At 34.3% G+C, this 25,883-nt stretch overlaps 1 protein-coding gene across 4 annotated transcripts; it reads right to left on the bottom strand.

The window, feature by feature from the left end:
- Positions 1-308: 308 nt before the first annotated feature.
- Positions 309-25,883, bottom strand: LOC128990723 (protein phtf-like). 4 transcript variants are annotated; one of them, XM_054413259.1, is made up of 18 exons: positions 25,722-25,883; positions 22,525-22,591; positions 20,057-20,196; positions 19,493-19,713; positions 16,427-16,607; positions 15,580-15,667; positions 14,620-14,721; positions 12,471-12,652; positions 11,191-11,273; positions 10,008-10,250; positions 9,564-9,609; positions 8,604-8,726; positions 7,314-7,485; positions 6,346-6,574; positions 5,135-5,230; positions 3,970-4,128; positions 3,558-3,653; positions 309-2,482 (listed from the first exon to the last, which is right to left on the bottom strand). In XM_054413259.1, exons 2-18 carry the CDS (start codon positions 22,554-22,556, stop codon positions 2,333-2,335), a joined length of 2,343 nt encoding a protein of 780 aa, XP_054269234.1. In that variant the 5' UTR covers positions 22,557-22,591; positions 25,722-25,883; the 3' UTR covers positions 309-2,332. The 4 variants fall into 4 exon arrangements, with proteins under 4 accessions (XP_054269234.1, XP_054269235.1, XP_054269232.1 ...); XM_054413257.1 differs by having other exon boundaries at positions 310-2,482; positions 12,405-12,652; XM_054413258.1 differs by having other exon boundaries at positions 311-2,482; positions 3,970-4,113; positions 12,405-12,652.

The following is a 25,883-nucleotide window of genomic DNA, read 5'->3' as shown; positions in this document are numbered from 1 at the left end:
CCGTAAGTAAACAGCCAAACTCCGGGAAATGGTTCTATGGGTCAAAATAAAGAGAAAATCAAGCATAACATTTTTTACAAAATCGCGTTGTTAACCAGATATCCGCCATTTTGTATTTTTTACATAAACATTTTTATTTTTGAGTTTTTTTCAACCAATCTTTATAAAACTTTGTATGTAGGTTAAAGTAGAAAAGATCAATGTAAAAAAATTCATCTTGATTCAACTTAAAATTTCAAAATGGCGGCCACTTTAATTTTTTAAATTTAAATTACTCAAAAACGGCTAATTTTATGAAAAAGTGCCAAGAGCACTTATATTTAGCTAATTTAATTAATCAAACGATACCAAGATTGAATAAGAATTAGCTGAAATATTACGATTTTTAGTTGTAAAAAGGGGCAACCTGACTAGCTTCTGTCTTTCTACCCCATTTTACAACTAAAAATGGTAATATTTCAGGTATTTCTCATTCAATCTTTTTGGACTTGGTATCGTTTGATAGGGAATTAAAAATGCTAAATAAAAATGTACTTCACATTTTTTCATAAAATTAGCCGTTTTGAGTAATTTTAGTTTAAAAAATTAAAATGGTCGCCATTTTGAAATTTTAAGTTGAATTAAGATGAATTTTCTTTTCTAAAATTGGTCTTTTATACCTTAACCTACATACCAAGTTTTATAAAGATTGGTTGAAAAAAACTCAAAAATAAATATGTTTATGCAAAAAATACAAAATGGCGGATATCTGGTTAATAAAGCGATTTTGGAAAAAATGTGTTTCTTGATTTCCTTTTTATTTTGACCCATAGAACCATTTCCCGGAGTTTGGCTGTTTACTTACGGGACACCCTGTATACACAATCCAATGCTTCCAATCCAATGTAGTGTAGCTTTAAAGCCTAAACTTCATTAGCCTTTAGTATTCTTAACTCATCTGAGACGATTAAATAATTTCACATCTTAATTCAAAAATGTTCCTGAATCAATGGCACAAGTTATGACAAACAAAATGTGGAAAGAAACCCTGTATAAAAAACTTAGTGTTAACTGACAGGTAAAAGCTTTCAATATCAATTAAACCTACCTAAAACTAAACATTATTACGTACATTAACTTTACGTTGTTTACTAACTTAGCTTGACTTGAATGAGTGAACTATGAAGATTGCACCACTTAATTACTGTCTCATTAGTTTGTATAAAGCACACATACAGAAAACATAATGCCTAGCAACCAACAAGTTTATCATAAAGGCAGTATTCTTATATAACCTTAAATCAATCAACTTTAAACAGTTTAAACGCATGCTTACTAAATGTCAAAAAACAGTACTGAATTAATAAACATCTTTTTAACTAAAACATTTATTATTTAAAAATTATTTACACATAAATTAGAAAGATTTATTACAAGGCATAGTTTTATGAGATTAATCATGTAAAAAATACATTTTTTTATTCGAATACTCGTCCAGCACCCATCTATCAGTCTCTATACCCAGACTATTAATGTAAAATATTTTTTTTAATGTTGCTAAAATGATTTAATCTTCAACATCATACCAGTAATTTAAATATTGTTTATTATTGGGAAATAAAAATATTAATGCTCAAATTGAAAGTTTAAACATTAAAAAATATGTTTGGTTAAATAATAAAACACCCTTAAAGAGGATAGAGGCTTATAAATAGTAAATAAGTTTTCAAAATTATAAAAAAGTTTTAGTCTTGTGTGTGGTAAAAATATAACTTAAAATAAAGAAACATGATGAAACCAACTCATGAGCACCAGTAACTCTTTCTAAACCTTCTATAATTACCTCTCTTAAAACTACAGAAATAAATTAAAATTAAGTATCTATAATAAAAAGATCACAAAATAAAACATCAACATATTGTATAAAATATCATGTAATCAACGCTCATAACCTACAGATATTTGTAGAATCCATATATTGTGTTACTATTGACTTTGGATTCTGAAGTGGACATCCCATCTATTTGGACCAACTGTAGCTATTTTTATTTAAAAGGAACATAGTTGAATAAACCACTCGCAGAGTGTAGAGTCTATAATTATTTTCCCTCCAAAAGTGTTTGTTCCATCAGCTCACACTTCTAATGGCTTCTTTCAACTTTGTTCATATTAATTATAAAACTGGCTACAACTTCAGATGGGAACGGTATGTCCAGTTCTATCCTTAGTCAAAGGAGATACCACAAAATAATTAATTACTTAAATTATACATAGTCAGCATTGATCACAATGATTCAACTACAACTAAGAAAGACCGAGCTAACAGCTATAATGACTGCAAACATATGGTGATTTACTTTATTTTGATTTTGTGTAGTTTCAGTTTGAAGCCGAGCATTTCTGAGAGCACTCCTGATAGAGCGGAGAGAATGACTACTTTGGTGATGGTGTAGAGGTACGGGTTGGCCGACAAACCAGATATTTTAAAAGGACTTTCCAGTTCCTAATAAACAACAAAAAATCAATTTTGTGTTTGAAGACTAGTATAACTTACCATACAAAACATTTTTTTTTTACTGATTGTACGTAATAGGACAGAAATGTTAAAACTAACATTAATTTATAGTGCATACAGTGACTGGTGGGCTTAAATCTTAGTGGGACATTCAAACGTAAAACAATCATGTAGGCATATTTAACATTTCTTTCATTTCCTTTAGACAATTTTATTTCCTTACCCCTTGGCGCTACAGTTACATCTCTTACTCTTATTATTTATTTCTTTTGCCTTCCCTTTACATCCCCTTAGGCCCATACTATACGGACGCTAAATGCACGTTAAATATGCTGCGCTATTTTTCATTTTGGATGGCAATGCAAGTCAATTGGAACGACTATACGAGTGCAGTCTACGCGACGCCCTCCAAAATTGCCGTTGACACATTTTACACGACCAGCCCTGGAAAAATAACCGCTAGCATCGCAACGTAGATACCGCTGCGCAACGCTAGAGGCTAGACTATACGGACGATAGATGCGTTGCGCGCTGGCTTGAGCCGTGAGTGAGTAATCTGGGAAGCACTGTGGTGGTTTTTGCGCTTGTATAGTCTGGCCATGCGGGTTGACTTAAAAACAGCACGTTTTTTGCGTTCGTATAGTCTGAATTAATAATGCGCACCTTAGCATTAACACGACGCATTAACGCAACGTATTTAGCGTCCGTACATTAATGGCCTAAAATTAAATTTTCTTAAACCCGTACGTCTTGCCTCGTCTTTTCTTTCCTCTACGTCTTGCTTTCATCGTTTAGTAAGTCTTCCTATCCAATAGTCCAATAGTCTTTCTTACTCCAATTATCTTTACTATCCGACAATTAATTTTGTATGTCAAGTAAGTCACAAGGCAGCAAGGACTATTCATTTTTGTTTCGAATTCAACAACATTTAGTAAGAAATAAGAGTAAAGTAGGTATGTTAAAACAAACTGAAGAAGTGTCTTTTTCCAGTTTGACAAGGAAGGCTTGTCAAACTGCCTTGAAGGGTTAATGACACTGTGGGTTTACAAATTAACTGACTTACCTTCAACAAATCAGCAGCCAGCTTTAAAACACTGTTGGCCACCATCAGTTCCTCCTTCTTGTTTGGTTTTTGTTCAATCTGCAGATACAAATTTATCTGGAACAGAAAACAATTGAACATTATTATTATAGGCTAGGTGCTTTAAGAATCTGTAGTACTTCCATAATTTGATATTTAAGGCTAAGAACTCAGTCTCAATTTTAACAATGTACACATAATATAAATCCATATTCTGATAAACAATAGGTTACCTACTAAATAACGGTTTTATATAAAGTATCTCTACTTCAGTATTCAAAAGTCAATACTACTTTAACATGGAAATGCAATATACATTTCCTTATTCTAAGGTACTATTGAGAAACTGAAATGGGTTTTGTAAATCAAAGATTTTGTAACCACTTGACCCCACCTGTTCCGTGATGAGGACAGACAGGTTGCGATACTTCCGGTTGATCTTGGTCCCCAGGGTCATGAACCTGAGTAGGAACACGCCCATCACCAGACACCAGCCAAGCGCCTCCACGTTGTACACTGACCTCAGCTGCTCCGAGTCCTGCATACACTCAAACTATCAAACATAATAACAGACTGCCACAGAAACATGGTGAGAAAAGTGTTTTAAAACTATCAAACATAACAACAGACTGCCACAGCAACAGGGTGAGAAAAGTGTTTTAAAACTGTCAAACATAACAACAGACTGCCACAGAAACATGGTGAGAAAGGTGTTTTAAAACTGTCAAACATAACAACAGACTGCCACAGAAACATGGAGAGAAAAGTGTTTTAAAACTGTCAAACATAACAACAGACTGCCACAGCAACAAACAGTAAAACTGCATACAATTATCTGTATTTTAAGTTGACTCAAACGACTTAAAAGTCCTAAGGGTTTTTGTTAGAACAGCAAGCTTGCCTTAAAGGGTAATGAGTCCACATTTTCACAAGAAACATAAAAACCGTTTACTTCACTCGGGGGAAAATAATTAACTGACACTGATAGCTTTTTCGACCAAGGAATGTTTAGGGTGTTCTTGTGTTTCTTGTGCCTGGGAGGACTCTTTCCTATTCAGGTAAACCTGACCAAACAAAAATCCCTAAAACTAGAGTTCGTGGTTCTATGTTAAATTCTTAAATTTTTTTATTAAAAGCCCTTTAAAATAATTTTTGCCATTGCTCACATGTCATGTAAATCGGTTTCTGTAAAATTTGAAATTCTAATCTTTCTTTGTGTTAGAAAAAAAACAGAACAATTTTTCTATTCCCTTCCTCCTACAACAACACAAAGTAAAATGCTCTTTTTTCTTTCTAGGGGGAATTCGCTAAAAAGGGAAATCATCAAATTTTACAAAATCACACCGAACACCAGGCGACACACCTCAAGCAAAGACGCTACTACACCAAAACTTAAGTCATAATCAGTTGCATATCAGCTAAAATACTCATCCTTCAGTTCATATGGATCCAAATTCTAGATCATGTGTGAACTTAGGCTACTTGAGCAAACGTCAGTTCCTTTACAATGAAAATCAAGCTAAAAGTTACTTAGTATTTGACACAAATAGGTTATATACCTTGAGTAGCTCCACACTAAGGAAGGAGAGCAGCAGTAGGGTGATGATGAAAGCTGCTGAGACGACCACGTCCACTGATCGCTGCGGACCTCGCTTCTGTAAAATCATTATAATGTTTGTTTGTTTTTGCATTAGCATTGTTCGTTACCTATCTTGCATTTGCCCATCCACATAGTCTATGGACCTGTGCTTGGAATGTATCCAGCAAAGCAAGGTGTAAAGCTCATACATTAAAAGGGTACTGACTTATAAAAAGTTGCAGCAGTGACCAGGATCCCAACCCACGACATCGCTGCCTCCTACCAACTGAGCCACTGACTCACCAATCTCGTAAGGATAATACATCACAGTAATCAAAGCAATGATTCATTTGACTTAACCAAAGCTGGCAGCATTCTTAAAAAAAATATCTTTGGCCACCATGAAGGAATTAAAAAAATAAGAAGGGGATTTTAGTTGATAGACTACTATGCAGGAAGTGCGGTAGAAAGAAGGAAGCATTTTTCAATGTGGGTTGAATGCCCAGCCCTACTAGATTAGCATATTAAATATCTTTTCTTTATGCCCAACCTTCACATTCTAGAACGGTAGGTTCTAACCCAGAACTGTTTTACATATTACTTCAGGCTAAAGGGTCTAGGTAATTGTGTTATTGTACATGTCAATATGTCCAACTATTGACAAGAATGCAAAAATAAGCTATCAAAGATTAAACAAATTGATATATCATTTCGATACATGCGACAATCTAAATATAGCTGGGTAGATCAGTGGTTATAGTGCTCGCCTAGTAATCAAAAGGTCGCAGGTTTGATCCCGAGAAAAGTGTATAGCTTTTTAATGGTTTGAAACTGGACCCAGTTGTCCTTGATCCTTGAGCCTTCAATAAATGGTCCTGACTAATGAAACAGCTGGTCTTAGTCACTAAAAAATGCAACACAAGGCAACACACTCCATTAATTCTAAACTCATCCTCAACTCATATATTAAGGGTTAAAAAATGCACATAGGTGGTGTCCCTATCTTAAATGGTAATAATAATAATAATAAATAATTACAAGTGACTGATTTTTACTCCCTAGGGAAAAAGACTTTTTACCTAAGTGCTCAGCAGTAAAAGGTGTTTAAAAACTACTTGATCAAAAACTTCTTAAACAGGGACAAGAATTTTTCCTAAAACATAATCATCTAAAATGGTTTGCATCACCCACCTTAAGGTAAGACCTCACTGAGAGCCAGGTTTTTATGTTTCTGACTTTGTTCAGCCTGAAGTGAGGTAACTCAGATTTTCGAGCCCTTCGGAACGATGTCAGGTGTGAAAAGAATTTTGCATACAGGAACCTCTGTTTGAACGTCCTCTCCGCAACGGCGAGGAGGAAGAAGAAAATTGCTCCGAGTGCAAATTTCTCCATCATGGCTATTGAAGTTATGATTCTTTCGCTGGAAAAATCACAATTCTTATTAATAGGGGGTAAGTATTACAATTAAAATTAATGTAATGAGTTATGATTATGCTGCTTGCAGGTTATACATATTTGGTTTTGCAATTAAAATTAAGACTGGTATATACATACTAAAAATAATAATTTTAACTGGAAGTGCTTATCAAGTTTTACATTTTTATTTTTTGTAAAAAATTACATCTAACTAAATTACTTCCTGTATTTCTAATTTAGTCACTGTGAAAGATGAGTCCTCACATCATTCGCAAAGAAGCGACCAATGAATTTTCAACACTAAAAAGAATAATTTATTTGATTTCTTAAGAAATTCATATTAAAATATGAATAAAACTAGAACTCATATACCTGATGACGGTTTGGTTTTATTTTGCGATCACAATTTTCTTACTACTGTACATATCATAATGTAAAAAAATAACCAAAGAAAAGCCAATAATGAATAATGATGTTATTCAACCATCGGGTAATAATAACAAAGGAACCGAAAAAACTGGGAATTGTGCATAAATTGTATCGAAAAAATTAGTGAACCATAGATTAATTTTTCTGGGCTCGGGAAATTTTGATAAGTATCATTTCAAATTTCACAAGCCAAAAAATTCATCTAAAATTCACAGACTTTTCCCCGTCAAAACACACGTATCATTACCAAGTTTCCTGCAGCTAGACACCGTGTCAAAACTAAATTTGAAAGTTTGAAGCTGAAGTTGCTGTACCTGTGACTAGATCCGAATGCAGAATGCATGGCGAGGTCCAGGGAGTCTGACAGTGTGAAGCTGGACAGTAGTGAGGTCATGTTGAGAGTAACTCCTGTGGAACCATCACTGACTCCAGCGCTGAGTCTCCACAGACTGGGGATGGCAGCCAGCAACAGAGAGGCAATCAGTCCTGCAAGTGACGAAAAACATCAGAAACATCAGTCTTTTCACACTTGTACATTATTGAGTTTACATGAACCGTGTTTGCTTGAAAAATCCTAAGGAAAATATTCAAGCAATCACCCTAATCACTGCTCAGTGACGTTATTAAATTAGACACCAAAATCTATTCTTGATTTGATACAGATACCATGGTGGTGGTTTGAAAACTCTGTCTTTGATGTCCTTATACAAAGTAGTTTTGGGATAATCGGGAGTTTTTTTAAGTAAGGAAGGATTTTAATCAGCAATGACAGAGTCTAACCAACCAATTCAAATATAACCCTTCCAAACACATTAAATAAGTATGGACGATTGTGATAGATGTATCACAAGCATAATGTGTTGGTATGTGTTTTATGATGAGTCCTGGATATGGGGTCACTAGACAAAAATAAAAGAGAGTGAAGCCAACAAAAAATGTCCACAAGTAAATACTACCTTGCCTTAAAGCATGTAATTTAAAAACAGAAGTTCTTGTGAATCCTGCAAAATCACAAATATTTTCTTCGGTCACAAAAAGATCACCATCGTCTTCTGTAATCCCAAAATTCCATGGTCTTGTGGACATCATTGTCGTCATCCACAATCACGGCAAAACCTTGAACTTCTCCCCCAGTCAAGGGAATATTATCATCGTTTTACACGATCATAGCAAAACCCTAAATAACAACAGGAACCATCATCACATCATCTCCCGCGATGGCGGCAGAATCCTAAATATCTCCCTCGGTCTTTTGGACATCATAGTCTCCCGCAGTCAGTGAAGTGTTATTGTCATGATTCGCATTCGTAGTAAATGTGTTAATTATTCAACTACGCAATATAGGCAGGCACCGTTTGTGATTACAATAACTGTAGAATATTTTTATTAGCATCAATTTATGACTTGATACCGCTGTCAATGTCCCAAGTATTGATGGTACCAAGAATCGACAAATCCCTAAATTAAACACAGACATACTTTGTATAAACTTGTTCAAACTTAAAAAAACTTTTTTTTATATGTAGAAACTTTAGTCAAAAACAACTGTGCATGGTGCCACAGGTTCATAGAAAGAGTATCCCGATGGCAATAAATGTTTATACCTCCGTAGAAGTAGTCGAGGTTCTCCGGCATGCTCTCCACCCGAGCAATGATGGCCGAGCTGATATCCAGCACAGACAGTTCTGCCTTCTTAACATCCCTCTTGTCCCACATAGTGCAGCTCACTGAGGAAAAAAACAGAAACTTATCTTTGCCTAAATCAAAAATCACTTTTATTTTATTTTAGAAATTAATAACATACGTTACGATCTTTTTGATCTCGGTGTCGTTTGATAGAGAATCAGGAATTCAAAATAAAAGTGTGCGTGACATGATTTTACAAAATTAAACTTTTTTTAAATAGTAGCCGTTTAGCAATGTTTATATTAGTTCGACTTGTCTTTCCTAACATAATATTAATATACATTCCCCTGTTTTATTATAATATACATACCAAGTTTTATAAGGATCAGTTAAAGATGAAAATATTATATATACAAATCAAAATGGCGGGTATCTGAGTGAATATGACACCTTTATATAAACCTTTTTCTTTTTTTTGAAATCTAAATAAAGAAAAAAACTTCTTTTTTCTTTGAGACATCATTTACCAAAGTCCTTAAACGTTTTTTAATGGACACGCTGTATGTGTGAGTGTGTCCGTTTGTAAGTCGAGGAAAACTCAATGACTTGATAACTCAAACAGGGCCGCTTTTATAAAAGGGCCAGGTGGGCCTGGGCGTGTATAAGGTTTGTTGAAGGCACAAGGAAGAGACAAATTCCCCCATCATGTAGGTGGAGAGGGGCATCACATGCAAACCAACGGCCTGAACTCAGGTAAAAATAATCAGATTTGTATAGAATTTTGTACAAACGTGTGATCCTAAGTTTATTTGCCAGCATGGGAGCGGGGTTTAATGGGGTAAAAATTGATTTTCACACAATTTTAAGGAAATATTTGAGTGAAAATCTAGGCAAATGGAAAATTGCTTAGTCTGCAGGTTTTCTGAGGCAGTATTTACCTTTATCAGATGAAGCACAGCTGGGGCTAAGAATTGCAGCTGGTGACTGAAACAAAGGATATTATGTAAGAGGGTGCTTTAAAACTGTAAAGGGGTCAAATCGCTGTAAAAGCTGATGTTTTAATATTGTTTTACAATTTACAAAAACTCCTTCATCCTATTTTGACAACAATTCAAGAATTAAATCGTATTTCTAAAAAAAAAAAAAAAAAAATGGGTGTACAAGTCATGCTCTGTATGGAAATTGGAAACTAATGAACTTTAAACTCTGTCTTTCATCTTATCTCAAAATCTGATAATTATTTATTTCTTGATGCCGGAAAAATTAATAAATCAATTTAAAATTGTGGCTGTGTCTCTATCTACATGATTTAACTTAACTATAAAGCTTAAAACATTTATGGTTAAGTTAAATCTAAGATTAAACAGGTTGCAAGGACTTACAATCTGGAACTCCCATGCGAAGGGGTGGTCGTTGACGTCGTGGAGCGAGGTTGTCTCTCGTTCGTCCAGTTCACTGCTGTAGCTGCACTCCTCGCTGTTAGTTGTAACTCCGATCCATTCGGCCGCGCTGGTCGCTGTATCGGGCACTGTCTCTCCGTCACTCTCGCCGCTTGAGTTGTACGAACTCTCCGCAAGCTTAACACTCAGAGTCTGTAGCGATCCTCGTCGTCTGCTCAGCAGCTTCTGTGAAAACCGAAACATTTTAAAGTTTAGATATGTTTATTTTTTTCCCACGGTTAAAATGTAAAGTTGGCAATACAATATTTATAATGCATAAGCAGTATTTTACTGAAACATTAACTTCAAACAAATATAGAAACAATATTTAGTTACAACAGATCAAGGATAGAAAATTAACTTACAATTTCAAAAAATGGATTGATTCTTGTGGATAAGTTTTGAAATATTTCAACTGCCTTCTGTATCCTTTGAAAGGAGTTTTGGTCCTTGATGTAAACATGACTAATCCTTACTGGAAGCTCTAGCTCCCAAAATGTGCCTATTGTGTTACAAAAAATCTATCCTCAAGACACTCAAATCACTGGGTTTTTAGATCATTTTTGACAATCATCAAAGTTATCTTTTTGGTTTAAAAAGGGGGCAATGGGTCCAATTAGCAAATAAACCAAAAATTGTACAACAAATGGATAAATTTGCTATAACTATCAAGGTTAGATCGAAATGTAACATTATTTAGAGTGAAAAGAATTTCACAATTGAATAACATTTTAAAATTTAAAACTATAAAAACCTTAACGCCAAACGATAGGAAAATATATGTTACTTAGATTACCTGAGCGGAAATTGCAGAACGAGGCCGGGAAGGTTCAGAATCCGTGTCTTTGTCACTCACTTCTATGTAATCTTTAACTATCACTGTATGTAGTTTTTTAGTTATCTTTTTGGTTTAAAAAGGGGGCAATAGAATAAGACGCACGTCCAGTCAGCAAATAAACCAAAAATTGTACAACAAATGGATAAATATGCTAAACCTATCAAGGTTAGATCTAAGTGTCACATTATTTAGAGGGAAAAGAATTCACAATGGCATAACATTTTAAAATTAAAAACTATAAAAACCTTAATGCCAAACAAAAGGAAAAGATACGTTAGTTTAAATTACCTGAGAGGAAATCGCAGAACGAGGCCGGGAAGGTTCAGAATCCGTGTCTTTGTGGTCGGTTTCATCCACTTCCCCTGTGCAGCCTAGACCAGACACCCCAAAATCATTTACTTTCTACTTCGCTTTGTTAAATGTGTAGTTAATACTTATAGAAATACAGTCCTCTATTCCAAGTACACAGGTAGGTAACAGAAGACATAACAAACCCGTTTGATACTGGACAAACTTAACTTTGACCTCCGCAACCACTTCGTCGTCGGATCACACTGCACAGAACATAAAATAACTCAACACATCATAGAAAATCTACAACAGTAGGTAATAGAAAAATCAATTTTGCAAAGTCTTAGAAAAGTTGCTTGGAAAATAATCTTACAATGGTAAACTCTTCCACTAATCTGACACAATTGTATCATCATGAGAGGTTGGTGCACTTTTCAACCAAATTTGGAGTGTGTTCCTATAAAGTGTATTTCATAATTTTGCAAAATAATCAAATTATAATAAAAAATGATAGTATGCAAGTGTACGATAACTACCGGTTGTAAATTTAAGGTTTAACAAATAAAATCTTTGTCTATGAAAACACTACTGTAAAATAGAGTTTCAATCAGAGGCGACTAAAAGGGTAAGACTACGGTAAATTAGAGCACCTTTCATATCCCTGTAAAATCTTAGAATATGAAAAAGGAAAAGAAAGACTTATTCAACATGCCCTCTTTTAGTAAAAGACTGGCTACAAATAATGCCATGTCTACTTCAGTATCATAAAAAATAAAAAGTCAATACATAGGCTACACAAATTGAGAGTACCGGTATGGCAATAATCAAAATTAAAAAGGGATACATATTTTTAACCAATGACAAACAATAATCATGCTAACTTCAACTACCCAACATTTGTGATGTGTTGAGTAATAAAGTAGAGGATTCAAATCATGATTCAAACTGTTTCCAAATGCATTAAATCAAATCAATCATCAAATATCCAATGGGGAAACAGGTTGTGTATCAAAATTGACATCGTAATAAAGTTTTTAAAATATAATAAGAATTACTCTCAAAGCAAGAAATCAAAACCAGAATCAAAAAGTCTTAAACAACACATTCCAACCAAAAACATTTAAACAATACTTAAAATGAAATTCTTGCTATGCAAAGTGCTAAGGATGAACTTATTACACTATAGGTTTTAAAGTTAGGGCAAATCATACCTGATGGGTGGTCACTACTGGTGCAGGTAAATGAGCTATTGTGGGAGAGGCTACTGTTCAACACACCTTCCCCTTCCATTACGGGTGCCTCGGGTGACTCGGGTGTCTCGGGTGCGGGTGTCTCCCCCTCACCCGACTTGTCCTCCTCATTGTTGTCACTTGACCCGTTGCCGTTGAGACTCTCGAAACCATCATCCTCCTGCGACGGCCGGCCGCACAAAGGCTCTATTATCCTCACCTCTTTCTCACTGGAAGAAAGTTTTTTGGGGTCAAATTTGAATTTTTAGCCAGGGCCGGATCTAGGAACCGCGATACCCCGCAATGCAGGGGGGCCCAAGCCCTTAAGGGGCCCAAAGAGCTCTATAATTTAAAATTATTTTAATGCATATAAACATAATTGAATAGTACGGTAAGTTTAGTTTTGACAGACAAATATTGTCAATATCAAAGCTAAAGTTACAATTATTGAGTAAATTTAGACCTACTGATTTTACTCGTCAACAACTCGGGACCTCGCCGTAGACAGTTTAAACTGTGGTTTACTGTCACTTTCAGTCAGTCCAGTCTGTAAGCTCAGCCCAGTCCAGTCAGCTCGTCAGCTGCAGTGCACGCTTCACAGATCCACTACAGTCCGATCGACGTGGACGTAGTGTCAACTTAATCAACTATCAGTTGAGCTGAGCAATAAGTCTGTTGTACAGGCGGGACTTGTAATAACCTCTGTAGCGTTATCTAACGACCTCAGGGCCGGTGAGAGCCATCGCGTGCCTCTGAGCTGAGCGATCCCCGGCGCCCTATTTTCCGGATTTAGTGTCTAGCCGCCTCCGTGCCGTTTCGTTAAACATTTAACAATATATCTAAAACGTGTGATAGTTTGATTAATTCTCTTGCTCATAGTTGCAACTTTATTCCACTCAAAAATTAATATGTGAACTGAAAAATCAAAGAAAAAAAAAATCAAAAATCAAAGAAAAATCAAAGATTTTAGCAGATTGCATGTACAGAAAGATTTCACATTAGACCAGGCCAGGCCCCCTTCAGAACCCAGGGCCCCGGGGCTTTGGCCCCTCTGCCCCACCCTCTGGAACCATGATTTGTATGTAGGCCTATCTATCTTGAAAATATAGTATAAAAAGAAACTAAGTTTAAATTGAGTCGTTTGTTTATTATTTTACATTATTATTTATGCTTGAAATTCTTTATGTAAAACCTTTTACTTTTTTTGAACAATATGTATTTTATTTTATAATCTGTAAACCTATTTGAAAGGCTAAGAAATCCTATTACATAAGAATAAAAAAATTACGCATTTTAACGAAAATGTTTTTTTAACAAACAGGATCAATATTTTATCTTTAAAACAGCGTTAAAATTCAGTTTCAGCTACTTATATTTTAAACATTTCCCCACCACCCCTCCCGCAAATAAGGCCTCCCTGCTATTGATGCCAGCTCTATAGGGGCCCTTGGAGGATTTTTGCAGGGGGGCCCATATTTTGTAGATCCGGCCCTGTTTTTAGCTTAATCAAATTGAATAGAAATGTTTAGGGAAAAGCCTAGATGGGAAAGTCTTTCCTTGCTTAAGTCATGCTCAATCTTTATACTTAACACAAAAATTAGGCTTGAGTTAGAAGGAATCCTTGAATATTTGTATTTTAATGTATAGTTTACAGGGGAACACACCAAGATCTTCCAATGCCAAAAGCTTCTGTTGTAATTGGCCGTGACATCATAACTTTGGATTCTCTTGACAACAGAATCTATTGACAACAGGACCTCTTGACAACAGAATCTATTGGCATCAGCACCTCTTGACAACAGGACCTCTTGACAACAGAATCTATTGGCAACAGCACCTCTTGACAACAGAACCTCTTGACAACAGAATCTATTGACGACAGGACCTCTTGACAACAGAATCTATTGGCAACAGCACCTCTTAACAACAGGACCTCTTGACAACAGAATCTATTGACAACAGGACGTCTTGACCACAGAACCTCTTGTCATTGGAAGATCTTGTCATTGCACCATGAATGGTCTTTTTGCCAGTGATTCATAGGATGCTTCAGTTCATCAATCAAATCAAGGCACAGTAGTTTATCCTAAATTCAATCAATATAGCTAAAAGTTTTCAAAAGAAAAGCTAATACTTTCTCAGCTCCTTAAATGATGAATGTTATTTGTATTAACTACTACTACGCAGCCCCACTGACCTGGCGGAGCTCCGTAGTTCCTCACACAGCGGGGGCTCCTTCCCCTCCGCTAAGGGGGGTTGTGGCTTTTTATTGCGGTTAAACGCATCTTCCGGTGACACACTAAAACATGCAATGGTGACAGTGATGGGATGATACCATGTTATAAGATGATAAGGTTGATTCTGAACTTATTAGTTACAGTGAACACGTTACTACTGGTTAATCCTAACTTTGAAATTGGATTCGAAAAATTAAAAACTTGGATTATATTGTTGGACTTAATATCAAGCAGTGAGCAATAATTAATATATTGTACAGTAAAAGTGTATGCATGTTACTACCTTGAATGTGACATAAATCTTTAATATTTAGCTAGTGAGAGTAAAACTAGTTAGATTTCCTTTTGTAAAAAAAACATGTAAATATTGTGAAAGTAGTTGACAACTCAAGTTAAGAATTAGGATTAAAAAACATCTTGAAAAACAAAACCTAAATTTACTACAACTAGTGTTTTAGTAATTAGTTTCTTGGTAGACTATAGTTTGAAATATTAATGAAGCCCATGCAGTTATAATTGCTATCATATTTTAGTTTAGCACCTGGTGGTTAAAGACTGGTTAAACCTTAGTATATACCAGTAATGCAACACTTGAAAGACATTGTGATTATTGGAGTAAAAATAAGCAACATTCCTTGATGAGTATTGTTCTATTTCTTTTACCAGTACGGTAAAGTTTTTTTTTTTTATTGTTAAATTGAAAAATTAATATTTAAACTTTAAATAATTTTTAGTTTTGATGTATTTTACAGAACAAAATATTTGATTTGATTATTTTAATGTTCTACGAACTGAAACAAAATTACGAATTATAAGGTTAACATAGTTGTTTAGTCCACCAGCATGACCGCTACGAGTAGTTTTCTTATCACCATTCTCAGTATTGGTTTTTAAAATGTTCAGATTAAATGTAGACTTACTTTCGTAGACGGACACGCTTTCTGTACTTGTTGCTTTGGTTTGTTGTCAGTTCAGGGCCCGTATCAGGGGACGATTTTGAATCCGAACCTAAAAATAGATAAATGGTAAGAGCGTGTTGTGTTTCCTTGAAGCATTTTACTTGCCTAATGCATTTTTGAAATTAACAAAACCAATCTATGAACACAACAGACTTCAGACATATAAATAACAATGAACACTACAAAGAAATCTTAACATCTGCTTAATTTTTTTTTCTTATTATTAACCCTAATTTTTTTAATAAGAGCACAAGTTTTATAATTAGTTTAGTTAAATTGTTGCAAACGCTGCAGCAGTGTGTGTCGTAATTACACGGCACTGCTAGTGGTAGAAGCCAGAACATGCGCTAAACGCAGTACTGCTGTCGGTCTGTATTTAATTTTTTTTGCCTATGATATTATATAATGGTAAAGTAATATTTATTTATGTTTTGGAAAAATTAAAGTAACTTTACAAAATATTCAATAAATCATTTTGAAATATCAGAGGGAAAAACCAAATAAATATTTAAATTAAAAGTTAAATATTTTTAACATTGAGTTTAGTTTGGAAATCAAACCTAAAAGCAAATAGATTTTGCCAGTAATAAATTTACAAAATGTACCGTGAAATGTCCTTGCACACATAAGTGCACTAGAGGATGTATGGCATGTTACATTAACAGATGTTTTAATTGAATTGAATGACAATACTTAGTTGCAGACCTAGGGCGCAAGCTCAAGATAGTTGTTGTGGCAGTTCAGGCCATTGAATTAATTATACCATCTAATCCATTAATGTTGAAACATTGATTACTTATGAACCTACCTATGTTGGAACGGTACCGCTGTAGTGGCGGGGGACGACGCTTGCTCCGCTTGGCTCGCCTCGCCCTCCGCCCCGTAGTACACTGGCTAACACAGGAGTGGGGCGACACTATCTGCGAGTGGATGATACTCAAGCCAAACATCATGGCGAGCGGCACTAACACTTCGCTCAAGTTCACCCGCTGCCGAACAACATAGTTAATTAATTCAGTTTTAATGTTGATGTTTTTGAATGAGGCTTATGAGAGTTTCACAGAGATATCTGACGATAAGCTGTTACAAAATGTACAAAGGAAAATTAAGATATTTCGAAACCTTAATAAGATGACAACGTAAAATTTTCTTGATAAAGGTAGCACATTCACAACACCTTATAGTTAAATTGTTTGATTGCGTAAATCATGTATTATTTCTTCGGGACTGAGATGCACTTGGTGCTGTGTAATTGAGCTGAATATGAGTGAAGTATGAGTGGAGAATGAAGTAGGATAACTTGGGAAGCTGTGTAACTGTTTGAGACCAGTTTTTATTGATCTAGGACAATATTGATTCATATTCCAATTATCAGGGGCAACTGGGTTTAGTTTTAAAGGGATAAACTTAAAAAAAAATCGAATTGACAATTTTCTGCTTACCAGCACTACATCACTCATCTAATAAGCTCAATAGAAAGTGTGCTAAGATAACCAGTGTAAATTCATCACTCTCTTTGAACATTGAGGATTGAAATGAGTATCAATATGGAAAAATTCTGTAATTACCCAGCTTGGTTACACAAATTTACTTCACTTTCGATATCTTTTGCAAAACAAAGTATTTATAACAGGAGAATGCATGAGATATTTAGTTCTGATTACATAAATTTTACGTTTCCTGTCATTGAAGTAAAAGACGTACCTCCTGAAAATGATGTGATGCCATTGAATCACAAATCAAATAAATATTGTCAAATAAAACTGTTACTACCGTACCTATATTTAGTACTTTGGTTTATATAACCTAACCTAAGGGTGCACTATGTTTTAGGTTAGGTCATGAATATTTTGTTTTATTAAACTAATTAAAATCTTATAGTCGGAGAAATATAGGATATGACCTTAAAAAAATTGCAAGAAAACGTTTTATGGTTTTATTTTGTAGAGTTGGGTTTGCAGAATGACATACTAAAAGTTGCCAAAAATCGGTGCACGAGAAAACCACTAAAATCATAATTTAAAATGGCGGCTTTTTCCAACATTGGACAAACTAAAAAAACATATTTCACATGCATTTGTTATGCTCATTTTTCAAGATATTGACTTGGGACCACCACCTGTATTTATTGGGTGGTAAGTACTTCATTTTGATAGGGAACATGTTTTTGCCCGCCATCTTGGATCCGCCATATTGGACATAGATAATTTTTTATTCAATGTAATGATAGTGTTGTGACACATCATTACCAACTACAATTTTACGCTGATTTCAATGCCGAAATCTGTTTTTAAATATCTTTATTCATTTAGAAGATATATTCAAACGAAAACTCTCCACCATACAATTCTTATGGACGTTTCGTAGTTTGATAAATTTTTTAAAACTATCTTTCTTATATCTCCAGTTCTTATAGACGGTTGTAGTTCGTTCTAGGCTTAAATATTCAGTAATATAAGGGCTTTCGTTTGAACTCTTGATCATTAAAATCAGACGAGTTAAAGACCAGCTACAAACCTCAGAACAATATTAAATTTATCTTTTTATAAATATATTTTTATCAAAAGATTTATAACTCGGGTTGTTAATACGTCACTAAGTTATTTCTGCTCTCAAATTACTCAGTAAATGTTTGGCTTCAATTTTATCGATCATTAAACAAAATCTGACAATTTTAAAATGAGTCATGGACCATAATTTAACATTAAAATGTATTTATATTGAAATTTGTCTTTAGTTAAAGACGTATATCCCCAATTCTAAATAACTCCCAAAACTCTTTATAGTCTTTAAGCCAAAATATTGACTTTTATTTTAGACATGGATTACTTTCCGGGAGTTATTAGGGTTTGGGATATATGTCCTTAACTAAGGACAAATTTCAAAACAAATACATTTTAATGTTAAATTAAGAACCATGACTCATTTTAAAATTGTCAGATTTTGTTTAGTGATTAATAAAATCAAAGCTAAACATTCATTGAGTAATTTGAGACCAGAAAGAACTTGGTGACGTATTAACAACCCGAGTCATAAATCTTTTAATAAAAATATATTTATAAAAAGTTAAATTTAATATTGTTCTGAGGTTCGCAGCTGGTCTTTAACTCATCTGATTTTAATGATCAAGAGCTCAAATAAAAACCCTTACATTACTGAATATTTTAAGCCTAGAACGAACTACAAGCGTCAATAATAACTGGAGATATAAGAAAAATAATTTTAAAACAATTATCAAACTACGAAACGTCCATAAGAAATGTATGTTGGAGAGTTTTCGTTTGAATATATCTTCTAAATGAATAAAGATATTTAAAAACGGATTTCGGCATTGAAATCAGTGTAAAATTGTAGTTGGTAATGATGTGTCACAACACTATCATTACATTGAAAAAAAATGATCTATGTCCAATATGGCGGATCCAAGATGGCGGCCAAAAACATGTTCCCTATCAAAATGAAATACTAACCATCCAATGAATACAGGTGGTGGTCCCAAGTCATTATCTCGAAAAATGTGCATAACAAATGCATGTGAAATATGTTTTTTTTAATTTGTCCAATGTTGGAAATAGCCGCCATTTTAAATTCTGATTTTAGTGGTTTTCTTGTGCACCGATTTTTGGCAACTTTTAGTATGTCATTCTGCAAACCCAACTCTACAAAATAAAACCATAAAACGTTTTCTTGCAATTTTTTTAACGATACCTATGTAAGTTTGTTTAGTTTGCTTGGACTATTATTTGAAAGTCGATTTATCAGTGTGGTCGGTATAATCCCAAAGTAGCAAATATTAAAACTAAATTTATGCATCTCAGTAGTTAGTACCGTTTCCTTTTACAGGTTTACTTTTACAATTTTTGCTGGAACCTACTTCAATTTCATCGTTTTCCGAGTGAGGTGGACAAACGTAGAAGTACAGAACCATATTGATGATCTGTAGAGTGTAGAGGAGCAACAGCCCGGAGAACACAAAGTACGACGTCTGCTGCGCCCACCATTGCGAGTGGAAGGGTAGAAACACCAACCGCATCACAGCCAGCCTCGTAACTGTCATCAGCCCATGCTTTGGCTTGGCTTTGGTAAAAGAGGATCCTGTACAAGAAAAAAACAGTCTTAAAATATAACTTTATTGGATTAGTAAAACTAACAAGTGAAAATATCATGTACAGTATAATAATTTTTATTTGGCCAGTAGCTTTTACAACAGCGCAATCAAATCAAACAAGTTTGCTTCAACAAAATAAACATTGGTTAACAGCATTATTCAGTTCCTACAATGTCCAAAATTGTAGGATTCACAATCCAATTACTATCGATAAACAAGTAAAAAAAACTTATTTCATTTTTTATTACCGTACCAATTTTTATCTAAAACTTAAAGATTTTTCATAACAGAATTAAATTTTGTATATACTTTATTCCAAAAGAAACTTACCTCTAATTAAATCAATGTCAATCAATTCAGTTTTGAGCTTAGCAGTTTTCTTGGGTATTGGTGTGAACCCACTCAAGATATGCTGTTCTACCGTTTTCTCCCAAGGTTGTTTGTCATAAGTGCCAATCTTCTTTTGATACCTGAAAAAATTCCAATTTGGAATCACGTAGTTTTATCACTTATGTTTTCTAAATAATATACATTTACAGTAGGTGTTCAGACAATTTCATTATTGATTTAGTAGTCAGTTAACAATTTGGTAGCAAGAACTTTGAACTTTATTTGTTTTCATTGAGATAATATTTGCAGGTATGTTTACAGGAAAATTTTGTATAAATCAACACACAGATTAAATGAGACTGATTGTTGTTGTTCTTTTTTAAATCAAACAAACATCAAGCGTTAGTTCTAAAATCCATACTTCACACCCCAAACATAATCTATACAGCAATTAATTTTAACACCATTGTATTAATACAGTTTACACATTACAGTTAACCAGTTATTTTTTGTTTCTTTCCAAAAACTGATTTATAATAATTATTATAAAAATTATTTTGTAAACAGTAGCTATGTGTTATTAAATTTTGATGAAGATTTTTAACAAATGCGAATAGTCTACTTTATTCTTTAAAATAATTCTACTCACCGTTTCAAACGTGGTTTGAATTTTGATCAGGTTAAGGATCTAAATACCCTCCTATAGGTTATAGGATCTAGGTACCTTAAAACTATTACTTGAATTCCTTAAAAGTTTCAATGCAAATTAAATTGAATGTCCTAAGTTCATGATCCATTTTTAAAATCATCGTGTAATTTGAAAATATTTTTCATGAAGTTTTTAAATCTTCTATTAACCTAGTTTTTAAAACCAGAAAATAATTTTCGTCATACTGCAGCAAAAACAGCCGTTTTTAATGCATGCATTGCGGGTCTAAAGTAGCATTTTTACTCCCTAGGGAGTAAAAATCACTTTTAGTCTCTAAGGAGTAAAAATCAGCTGCAAATTTCGATTGTGGCAATCGTATCAACCGCAATTATTTATCGATTGATTTAATAGGTAAGGTTTTAGCCTATTGTTGTCAATTGCTTGACATATCGATGGTATAATGTACTGTAACACAATCGTAATCGACAAAATGATTTTATCACTTATGAAACAGCTGCTTATTTGCATTAGCAGAATTGAAAACAAGCTGGAAGTCGTTTTGAGAGGTTATCTTTATAAACAAGTTATTTCGTTTTCTAGCTTTGTTTGTTAGTTAATGAGGCAATATGACAAAAAATATATTTCACCACACGGGCAAAAAGTGGCTTTTAACTAATGCTCATTTTCCGACCTAGGCTTCACCTCGATCGTAAAACTAGACCTCGGGTCAAAAAAAGTCACTTTAGGCCCTAGTGATGACTGATGAAATGTACTATTTAAAATCACCTTGCATGCAGCATTTTGTGTCACCAGTCAAATCAAACAAATACACAAAACAATGTTGTACAGGAAAACAATATTTATACGAGGAGTTAAGTAAAATATGTATTCAATAAAAAGAGAACATTTTTCAGTGATTTAAAATTTTTCCTCGATATTTTAACAAATTTAAAGCAGATAAAACCCTAATAACACTTCTTGATTGCTACAAAATAAATTAAGACAACCAAGTCTTATAAAACATAATCCAGCATCACTTGAAAAGGAAATTTCGATGGTGTTCGTGGTATTTGGATAATCCAAGATTAGGTATATTTAAAGGGTGTAAAAATTCAATGAGTCTTTATCTTTATGCCTGAACCACATTTACTATGCTGCTTAATGAAACTTGCCAAATAAACTCCCGAGATGGTAATGTTAAATGGCCTTCAGCTGACTCTATGGTTATATTTAGACAAGAGGAACTTTGCAGCAGTAAACAATCTCACGTGTGGCAAATGTAAGATATTATAAGCTTCCCAGCAATTTATTCTCGTACCAACATTCTTCCTATTGCTACAGCCTTGTTTACAGTTTGAATTTCAAGGGTCCAAAATGAAGTCCTCATTTTGTTAGAGATTCTCAAAATTGTTCCAACCATTCATCGAATTGTGTTTAAAATGAGTTTGTTTTCCCTAATGTGAAACTAAATGAAAAGAATTATTTACAAATTACAATGTTACAATGTACAGTGTTACAAATTTGATACACAATTTATTTTAAACAGAAAATTATTATAAGAAAAACAATTAAAATAATATTTTATTTTTATATCAATCACATAACCTAAAGGCCTACAACAAAAATTTACGATCTAATTTAATTTGGTGGTGTTAATTTAAGTGTTAAAGTGTAGGTACAAAATACTTGTGACCTAATTTCCAATATCAGTTAAGTAGGGTTAAGAAAAACCATAGGCTAATTAAAGAAGTTCAAGCATTATCATTCAATAAACTGAGTTAATTAGTAATCATGATGGCATTTAGTATTTTCAACTTACCAAGAAACAATATCCTGTAAAGAACATCCCATGATCCAGTAAGATTGTCTTTAAGAGGCTCAGTTATCTGCAAACAAAAATTGGTATGATAAATCATTGACTTTGGATGCATAAAAATCACATTTATGGAATAGCAAAAGCCAAATTTACATTCTAGTAAAACTAATATGAGCCTCCACACTGAATGTACCCTTAGGGGTAGTTGCTGCCAAACTATACGAGGCTGACGACCCCTAAGTACCCTAGCCAATCTCTAGATCCCTTCTCTTCTTCGTTCTGGGCGTACTTTGTTTGCTGGCTCTTCTTCCTTCTTCACTTTCCAATTGAAAAACTCTTTTTACCATCTCCCTTCCTTTTGCTTCTGTTTCCGAACCTCAGTGGTGTCTAGCAACCCATGCCAAAGAGGTGAATGCCATCAGGCTCCCTAGCAGTGGAGCCTCAAGGCTACCAGGTGACCTCCTGTAGGAATTAGCCTCACCCGAGCATGCAGGGCTCTGCCTGGGCTCAACCTTCAGCCCTTTGTGGGAACCCATTGTAACCCTTCATAACTTGTGGAAACTTTATTGTTTCCGAAAAACCAAAACCATACTAGGAAAAGCCTCGGCACAACTCCAGTAGTTGCATTGCCAACAACTTCAGGGGATAGCTCATCCCGAGCAAGACCAAGTTCTTGAATGGTGCAGATGAAAAAAGAAAAAGCCCCAAAGATCAAAGGAGGGAAGAACACCAGGCCCTACTGTGAGTCCGGATGTCGGAGCACGATGGCCAAGCGAACTTAACGCAACGATCACTCCACCCTCCGCAGAAGGACCTTGAAAGAAGGCCAGATGTTCAACTCGTAGGTCTGTAGAGGGTCAAGACGCGGGGTGTTTCAGGAGACACCTTCACAATCTGGGCAATGGTATCAATGACAACTAGGAGTGTCGACTTTGATACCAGGCCGATAAGACTGGAAAGAACATACCCCAATTATGGATTGCGACAGACTTGAAGCTTGGAGAAGGTCTTTGATTGGTCAAAAGCAGCCAGGTGATGAACCAGACGCTAACATTGGCCAAAAGCTCCTGGACCTGGTGGGTAGGCCTATAGGCTTATTTAGTTATAGTGGATGTCGGGCAAGCACATACAATACAATAAAACAGAATGTGCTACTGAATCAAAGCTATATTTTTTATATTTCAAAATATCGGGTGATGTCAACTTTTTTAGGGCTGATGATTAATAATAATATCTATAGAAATTAAAACCCATTTTATCTTTCATATTTAGATGACAGGAAACATAGGAGAGACTACAGTTTGGCATGATTAAAAAGTTGGTGTAGAGAAGAAACGACGAAGATGGTAAATTAATACACTCTGTTGTTAGCTCAACTAAATAAAAATGTTTTCATTTAAAAATTGTACCTTAATGTTTTTATTTCATTTGCAAAAACAAGCTTTCAAACAACGCTAGGCTACTTACACCTCTTTGTCTTGCAAAAGAAGAATTATTTGTGCCAGATAACAATACAAAAATGAGAACAAATTCAGTTTTTTTTAGATTTTTTTTTTTGTAATAACTCTCAAGTTACAGTAGTATTATATTTATAAACACTCAAAGTCCTAATCTTCATGGAGGAAGCTTTATCTTTTGTCTCATGCCAGATATTGATATGGAATATGATTATGGAGATTCATATGTTGTTGTTGGGAAAACTCTGTTAGTTAGTTAACTAGATTTTCATTTCATTTAATTTCTTCATGACTGCATTTAGCTTATTTATGGTAGTAATTGAGTAGCTGGCAGGGTAGTTACCCATACGTAAAAAGGGAGAGAAAGAGGATTGTAGTAATTACAGAGGAATCTCACTTCTTAGTATCCCATACAATTTACCAATTTATCCCGAATTGCCCTAAATCAGCTAGAAAATATTCAAACTAGATAACTGGTGAGGATCAGGCTGGTTTTATCTGATCAACAACTGGGCAGATATTATTTGATAGGCCTGTTAAAGAACTCTTTAGGAATTTATAGATATTAAAAAAGCATAAGAGCGTTATCTTTGGACACAGCTAAACGAATTTGGTATCCCACCAGACACTAAACATTAAACATATAACTTAAATAAAAATGAGTAACGAACCAAAGGTTCCAAGTGTTCTGTGATGGGTTATTGTCTTCTTGACAAGGAACCGTGTGAAGAAACCATATGGTGCAACTTTTATGGTTAATACAGTACAGTCCATGAGTAATTTTTCTCATATGTAACATTACGGTACTTTGATAGGCTATGTGTTTTTGCGACAGGTATATTTAAAACACACAATCAATGACAATGACTATTCTAAAAAAAAGAGGCCACCTATAACTTTGGTTTTACCGTACTCAATAAATAAAAATATTATAAACCTGAATTTTTTTAAATATTATACAACTAGTGAGTAAAGCAACAATGAGGCCACTTAGGCTAATGCCCAATACACACTCATGACTAACTTAAGCAAAGTTGGCTTTAAAACCAAACCTAAAGTGAGTTGTGATTTAACCTTAGAATGTAGGGCTGCTAGTAACTTATTAATTGTAAGTTAACACTGATGAGAGACAAGATACCGGTACTAGAACTTCTTAATAGATAGATGGGAATTTTTGTTAATTTATTCGAGTTAACTGTCCTATGGTAACATTACCGTATAGGCTATTAGGATTGGTAAAGCGTAACTATTGACAGGTTTTGTTATTATGGAGTTAAAATAATAGTTCCACAATGCACAAGTTTTGTTAAATACGATCAACTCTGAGCATTCTTTGCAACTTAACCCATTATATTTAAAAAAAACAGAGATCATAGGCATTGTTCAACTGTGGGTTCCTGGTATTAACTTGTTGGGATGAAAACCTAACGCTTTCTTACAAGGTTCCTAAATCCAGTGGGTTAATAACCCTGACACCAGCCTTTTGAGTAATAATTTTAGTGATAAAGTTTAAGATGTTTCTTTCTTATACGTACATTTTTTTCATATAACTTACATACATTCTACCAAGTATACTATCCGTGGCCTAAAAGTATAATTCAGATGAAAGTAATTTATCATAGCCTAGTCTTAAACCTTAAGTTAACCATTAACACTAAAAAATAAAGGAAAGTGTTCAAACAAAATGCAGCCTAGAGAAAGAGCATCTGAAAACATTACTAAGCCTATTTCTTTCTAACTTACCCCAAAAGACTATTTCTGTTTCAATGTTTAAAATATTTACTAGAAATAGACTAAAAGTCGTCTTGAAACACTTGCAGCACATACAATTTGTTTCAACTACTTAGACCAAAGAATATTGTTTTCACAAATGAACAAAACCCTTTCCTTCTACCTCTTCTTGAC

Source organism: Macrosteles quadrilineatus, unplaced genomic scaffold (assembly GCF_028750875.1).
Source record: "Macrosteles quadrilineatus isolate MER2022 unplaced genomic scaffold, UCM_ALF_1.0 Scaffold_3__2_contigs__length_128488019, whole genome shotgun sequence".
NCBI classification, from domain to species: Eukaryota; Metazoa; Arthropoda; class Insecta; order Hemiptera; family Cicadellidae; genus Macrosteles; species Macrosteles quadrilineatus.
This window is presented reverse-complemented; position numbering and strand designations above follow the sequence as displayed.